Consider the following 7,524-nt stretch of genomic DNA (forward strand, 5'->3'; position numbering starts at 1 on the left):
TGCTCTGTCACACGTTTCTAATATACAATTTTGATAAACATCTTTAACTACATATTACTGTGGTAAGAATGTGATACTCACTCCGTCCCATAATACTCTTTACACTTTTCTTTTTCATCTGTCTAACATATTTTTTACACTCCAGTTCTTGGATATGATCCACTATTTTTTACACTCCAGTACTATTTTTACTACCTATTAACTCTTATCATATCTACCTTTTCAATAGAATAATAATTGCTAATCAAACAACTTATTATCTAAAAATACGTATCATAATAACTGTCAAGAATATTTTGGGACGAATAAGACTTTTTTTTATTGAGGGACCAACAAGACTAACAAGATCTCAATTTTCTCATGTTAATGTGTAGAAAGAAGGAAAAGGCACACGTTGTACACTTACGCTTATTTAAAAACGGAGGAGATATCACTTTGGATAGCAAAGAGGACAAAATTTAATTGTAGAATGGCTAGAATGAAATTGGAATATATGAATTTCTTCATTGTGTAACAAATCAGACCTTTCCAAATAAGACTTCCCAAACATACTCGCAACATCAAAAATTCATATCTTCAACTATAGCTACCACTTTCAAAAAAAAAAAAAAACTATAGCTACCAAAGCCAATTCCATTGTTGCTTATGTAGTCAAAACTTATACGTGCTTGTTGGACAAAAAATCGTGGTTTCGACTGGCTCATCTGGCCCAAGCCCGCAAATGATCACAAGTGAGCCCGGAAAAAAGAAGTCGAGCTAAATTTAAAAAAGGATAGTTGATAAAAAAAATGATATCCCATCCGCACACAATCAAGCAATGTCACTTCGATCAAGCATATCAACCAAAGTCATTCGTCTTGGGAATCTAGGTGGTAACCTTAAGTACATTGCATCATCAATCTCAATAGGCAGATGAGTCGCAACGATCACAATTCCTCCCTTCTTGCGATGCTCGGCAATTATATGCTCCAATAGTTTTACCCCATCATCATCCAAAGCAACACTTGGCTCATCGAGCAACCAAATAGGCCGATCAATTGCAAGCAATCTTGCAAGCTGCACCCTTTTTCTTTGACCCATTGACAACATCCTTGCCTTTTCCTTTGCTAATCTTCCAAGTCCCATAAGCTCCAATGCTGGTAGAGATCGCCCTTCTTTTCCTTCGAGAACTTCAAACCACTGAATATTTTCCAGGACTGTAAATTTCTCTTTGATAGCATCTTTAAGAGAAACCCATCCTAGTTGAAGCTTATATTGATGGAATACTCCTGACTGTGTAATGTCATGACCATTCCAAAGGATTTCACCAGCAGAAGGCTTTGAAAAGCCAGCTAACATGCGCAGAAACGTGCTTTTGCCTGAACCATTGCTTCCCGTTAGCACAAGTGCACCTCCATCATGAACTGATACATTCACATGACGCAAAATTTGTTGGGCATTCCGCATGCAGGATACATTGTTAAGAAGTATACGAGGAAGTGGAGGTTTTCTTAGAGACATCTATGCACTGAAAAGAAAGGAATGAATTAAAAAGATACATAAAGAATACAATAAACAAAATAAATGAGGAGTGTCTCATCACCAAGTTACATTATCAATAACCACCACATACAGAAACATTCAAGATAGAAATCTACATCACAAAAATTTGCAAATATTGATTGTGCATTGTTTTAATAAAAAAAGGCATAAATGTATAACATACCCTGAGAAATCAACACATATAACAACGAAAATCTAAATGTAGCAAATGAATCACACACTCTCTATTCTCAAAGTCTCGATATGATTGGATAAGAGAATTGAGAGAGAAAAGAAGGGGAGGAGAGAGTGAGCGATTGATATTCTTTGATTTGGATATGGATTAGGGGGAGCAGGGAAACTGAAAGGCACTGGCAAATCCAACTCCTAAAGTTGAAAAAATACAAGAGTAACTAACCAGCATGAGGCGACCAGGCTGTGAAACAAAACACAAAGTTGCAAAGGCATATACTGGTTGTTCACCCAGTTGATTATTGGCCAAAACTGCAAATGACGGCAAAGTGAAAAAAGGAATCCTAGCCTTTATTATACCATCCCAGATACCATAACATATCATCAGTAATATAGAGCAATAGAACACTCCCTGATAAAGCTATACTCCGAGAGCTTCAGTAAAATGAGAGGATGATTCAAGAAAAGAGCATAATTTACCTTCCACGAACTTAATTGTATAGTAGGATAGTCTTTCTTGACCTTAATTTTCTCTAGTGACCATGACCTTCCTGATACAAGAGAGTAGAAATATTTTAGTGAACTCAGAAGATATCACTTGATCTTAATTGCAACAAACATAATTTATTCCATATCAAAGCAAGGTGCATAACAGACATCTTGCATTATGAACTTGAAATCTTCCATTATATGTTGTTAAATTGATTTGTTATAACAAAAGTACATGTAGCAACAATATGCAGCAAATAACCAAGACCTCAATTACTCAACTTTCACTTATTATTTTTAGGACTGTCAAAAGTAAACCAGAAATTTGTGAGATGTCTCGCTCAGAGTAAAAAAAAACAGGTGATGAACCCGTTGCACGAAAGTGGTGTTTATGTTGATCAAATATGGTGCACGAAACATATTGATGTTGGAACAATAAAAACTGGTATTCTGGTGAACTTTCTGTTCCAAAAGAGAATTTAATCACTAAAAACATTCAGTCAATACCATATTTGATCAACATAAAGTGCACGATCACATAATGGTAGCGTCATGGAATTGCATTCAGTCTATTGACGTTGCACGAAAGTGGTGTTTTTCATCCAGCTAACACAAAGCTCAATGTATGGAACCCTAAATTTTTAGCTGAACTGAAAAGGGTTATAATAGCTTCATTATGATCTAAAGGGACCCTATTGACATTGCGCAAAAGCAATGTTTTTCAGTCAGCTAGCACTGAAAAGGGCACTCCTATCATTTTTAACAAGTAAAATAAAACAATATTGTGATGTTACATTTCTTGATGTTAAATATTTGACTTATCATACCTGAGTAGGAAACTGGAAATCATAGAAGTAAAATATTTGCGAATGCAGGAAGGGGCTTTGCATTAAAATTGAGTAGTGTAGATTAAAAGTTCAATAAGACTGAAATAAAAGGTTCTATAGCACAAAACACTATCTACACCCAGCAAACATGACTCAGGAGAATAAGGTATCTCAAAAGAGGGGCAAAAGCAAACAACTCATCTAACAGAGCCATGCCTAATCTGACAACAAATTTTATTTCAAACTCTTTGTAACAACATAGCCAAGTGAGTATCATTTTAGCGAAAAGTAACGGACATAACATTTGATCAGATTAATCTGTTGATCATGACTTAAAAGTTCATGCTTTTAGGTATAAGGCAGTTCGAAAATAATATAGGACTATTCTGAACCTGAACTGCTATGGATCCCCACTCTCCAGATACCTCCCTGGCGGCACCAAATCTCAAAAAGAGTTCAACAATCTCTCGCTAAAAACCACATAACCAAGAAATGAGTAGAACTACACAAAATTTTGAAAATCATGAAAAACATCTATCTGATTTGAGCAGGATGTCAAAGAACCTTACCAGTATCTATTAAACACTTATTAAGAAACCAAAAACCTTTTAAAAAAAAACCTAATATCAAATATGATCTAAAAACATGAAGCTCGTTATAAGATAGATCTAGATAGTGCGGATCCAAGATTTTTAACTAGGTGTTGGCACCAACCAATTCACACAAGACCACAAGAAATATATTCAACATATCATGTAATACCAAATCACAACCATCACAACTCTGCAATTTGACTAGTGGCATAATTCTATTATGCATTGGTTTTGCAAAGAAACTAGAAAAATTCCTTTCATTAATTCGCTTCATTATTGAAAATTTAAGATTATATTATATTCATCTTAAAATCACTTTCCTATCACATCAATTCCACAACAATGATTTCATCAATTGTTCCAACATCAATATGTAACAGTTTCAATAACTCGGACTAAATTATCGAGCAAAATAAGAGTATAAATCTATACTAATATATTAAAAGACATTCTTAAACAAGGAACGATGCGACGTGGCGCTCCTCCTAAAGCATTTTACTCCATGTAATCCGCATACATTAAAAATAACTAGAAATTGCATAGTATAAGGTCTGATGATTTGATCCCACGATTTCAAGGTTATATATTAAAGTCTTAACCACTATTGACTAGACCAATCAATATTTAGTGTTATCATTTTAGTATAATATTAACAAATGAAAATTTTCCTTACCTGGGGCTAATAACTAGTTTACTCCATGAAAACATGAAACAAATTAAGCAATTTTGCGTGAGCATCATTAAAATTGATATAAATACGCATAAATTTCGTCTACAAACTATATACCAAAAGAATCAATACATTCGGCAATGTAATTCCAATTGTGCATAAAAATCATATTCTAATTCTAGTTCATCAAGACTCACAAGTCACAACAAATATATCCAAAAATAAAAATAAGAAAACAGAAATTTTGCAACGGCGATACGATAATCGATGAACTGACCTGCTGCTGCTGCCGAGTCCACCACCACTGATAATCGTGGTTGTCGAATTGCCGTCAACTTTGCGCGCGTTTTCAAGTGACAGTGTATTGCTGAGTCAAGATTAGGTGAGTGAGATTGGCCGAGTCACGAGTTGCGACTCAGAGATAGAGAGAGGGGTTGAAGTAGAAATGTTACTGGTAGTCTGGTATAGTGGTATGTGGTGGTTATTGATAATGTAACTTGGTGATGAGACACTGCTTTCCGGCGAGAGAGAGTTGCTATTGTCGTTGGTGAGTGGTGACATATGAAGAGTCTATAATAGGGTGGTTTTACATCGTTGATTAAGGCCGGTTCTCACCAACTTATTTTCAGTTAAGCTTAATTCAGTTCAGTTCACCTTTATACAATACTTTTACTCTCACATATCACTATTCATTTCAGTTCAGTTCAGTTCAGTTTAATTCTGAACAGTTCAGTTCAACTGTTTTATGCCGAAGAGGACATGCCCTTAGTCTAAACATGAGTTGACTATGGGAATACATTAAACATCTCGGTAAACAATAACTTTTTGTTTGGAAAGACATATTAAAATAGTCATTTTGTTGAAAAATACCTAACAAAAACTTTTTAAAAAAAGAATTTATTATAATACTAAGGATTTTTTTTTATTTCTACCACTTTTTAAGATCACAATTTTAAAGAATTTTTTTATGGGAAAGAGTTGTGCATTAAGCAAGGGATAAATGTCCATAAGTGCACAGGAAATTACAACACCATGACAATGATTCACCCAACATTATTCAACTTCAAAAAGCACTACTTTTTCAAAATTATGGGCAACAATATTCTCATCTCTTTTAAAATGAGCAAAGGAAATAATATTAAAAGCATTGCACATAGAAAGAATGTCACCAAGTATAACATCCAAGTCTCAAAAGAAAATTGATGCTTTTGTCAATCCTGTGGTCACCACTTTCAAATCCGATTCAATGATCACATCTTCATAACCGTGGGATTTGGCTAAACGAGCAGCCATAAAAATGACTTTGCATTCAATAACCTCCGGGGGCCAAAAAGCATGCACACGCCTAGTTGCAGAGAAACACACCTTACCATCCGCGTCAAGGGCAACAACACTTAGTCCCACAATTTTCAAAATAACCACCGTATGAGTTCATTTTCAAGATAACCATTATATAAGTTCATTTTCAAATTAACCACTTTATAAGTTCATTTTTTCAAATAACCATCTTATATAAACTAAATCTCTTTAAATACATACCAATTAACATTTTTCGTCCAAAAAATCGGTCTTAAAAAAGGGTTAAAACCTTATATACATTTTAATGTATAAAGGTGGAATGATGGAATCATTTTTAAACCCTTTTTGAGGATGATTTCTTTGACATAATTTGTTAATTGGTATGTATTTTAGAAGGATTTAAGCCATAAGGTAGTTATTTATAAAAAAATGTACATATAAGGTGGTTATTTTGAAAACCTTGATTTTATAAGGTGGTTAAAGTAAAAAAAAATAAAAATAAATCCTAATACTAACTTTTGTTATATAAGACCAACTCAATGTTTTCCGGACATAAATTATTTTTTTGGCATTAACTTTTCTTCCCCTCCCTTTCTCATAAATGGGACCAGCTTATTTTTTTTCTACCCTAATCTCTTAAAATGATTAATATGTTGGTCCCATTTAATGAGAAAGGGAGGGGAAGAAAGTTCATTGTCGGAAGAAATTGATTTTTTGGCCAAAAGATATTAAGGTGGTCCTTAGTATAATAAAAGGAAGTACCATAATAGGTCTTTTCTCAACAAAAATAGTTTTTATTAGGTCTTTCCCAACAAAATAGTTATTTTAATAGTTTTTCTCAACAAAAAGTTATGGTAAACAATATAGTATTTTTATTCATTGCACACACACGTATGTATATCTATATGTCGATCTCAATGCTTAAATAATATGATTCATTTACAAAATCCATTACAAGATCAAATTTGATCATACCTCTATATCAGTCAATGTATAATAACTCGATCTCTAAACTAGTGATCATTAAATGATAAACAAGGTAATGATGTGATATAAATGACCGGATCTAGAGTTTAATCGAAGTCGAATCAACGTTCGATAGCATATGGACCTAATGCTTCACAATGATCGAACTAAGGTCATAAGCGATTTAGCCGAGCAAACTTGACTCGACCTAAGTGTTCATGAAACCCAAATACGATGTATGCAAATTCGGCTTGAAAATGTCCACATGTGATCGAATTTAGAAATGGATCGACTTGAAGGAAACGACTCATACTTGTCCGACACTTGTCAATTCGATGATTCTAATGCGACCAACCTACTTGAACAAAACATGAATGATCCGAACTAGATGAACAAAACATGACTGATCCCGACCAAAGCATTGACTGGCATAAAATTGACATGTTTGGGTCTGGGCCATAACTTGTTCGGCCAACCAATGTTTGACACCACTAAGTAAAGGTACCATTGTTTTTTTTTTTTCTAAATGGCGTTACCACTACTATGATCCATAACTGTTATGGGGTTCAACACGAGTTATTTTACGAGCTATCGATTTACAATAATTTTATGTTTAGTTATAATTTTTTTAGAAAATATCATTTAATAGAAGTGTTTTACCTCGTTTAAAATCATTGTAGTTTTGTTAGAAAGGAATTTTATAATGGTTTAATTCGATGAGTAGATTTCGCAGTGAAAGAAAAATCCTTATTGGATCAACAGGTCATTAGACCATTATTAGTTGAAATATTGGAATATTGATCATCATATATATGTGTATCGTCCGTCCCAAACGATCTGAACCTAGGAGGCTATGAAACTCCATGGAATAATGATGGGAACTATGAAGTCTCCAAAGTAGTAATGGATCTAGACAAAATTTATCGATATCACACTTGTAACATGATTATTTACTCTTAATATTTCC

The 7,524-nt window shown here is 33.8% G+C and overlaps 1 protein-coding gene across 4 annotated transcripts; it reads right to left on the reverse strand.

Annotated features, from left to right (window-relative positions):
* Positions 1 to 457: 457 nt before the first annotated feature.
* LOC104906481 (ABC transporter I family member 1) lies at positions 458 to 4,894 on the reverse strand. Of its 4 annotated transcripts, none has more exons than XM_057393560.1 (4): positions 4,570 to 4,893; positions 2,194 to 2,260; positions 1,940 to 2,025; positions 458 to 1,507 (listed from the first exon to the last, which is right to left on the reverse strand). In XM_057393560.1, exon 4 carries the CDS (start codon positions 1,498 to 1,500, stop codon positions 811 to 813), a length of 690 nt encoding a protein of 229 aa, XP_057249543.1. In that variant the 5' UTR covers positions 1,501 to 1,507; positions 1,940 to 2,025; positions 2,194 to 2,260; positions 4,570 to 4,893; the 3' UTR covers positions 458 to 810. The 4 variants fall into 4 exon arrangements, with proteins under 4 accessions (XP_057249543.1, XP_010693543.1, XP_057249544.1 ...); XM_010695241.4 differs by having other exon boundaries at positions 2,194 to 2,264; XM_057393561.1 differs by lacking the exon at positions 1,940 to 2,025 and having other exon boundaries at positions 4,570 to 4,894.
* Positions 4,895 to 7,524: the final 2,630 nt, after the last annotated feature.

This window comes from Beta vulgaris, chromosome 3 (assembly GCF_026745355.1).
Source record: "Beta vulgaris subsp. vulgaris cultivar EL10 chromosome 3, EL10.2, whole genome shotgun sequence".
NCBI lineage: Eukaryota > Viridiplantae > Streptophyta > Magnoliopsida > Caryophyllales > Amaranthaceae > Beta > Beta vulgaris.

Bases quoted from the DNA above. Each gene is read 5' to 3' on its own strand.
- LOC104906481 (XM_057393561.1), bottom strand. From the start codon at position 1,500: ATGTCTCTAAGAAAACCTCCACTTCCTCGTATACTTCTTAACAATGTA.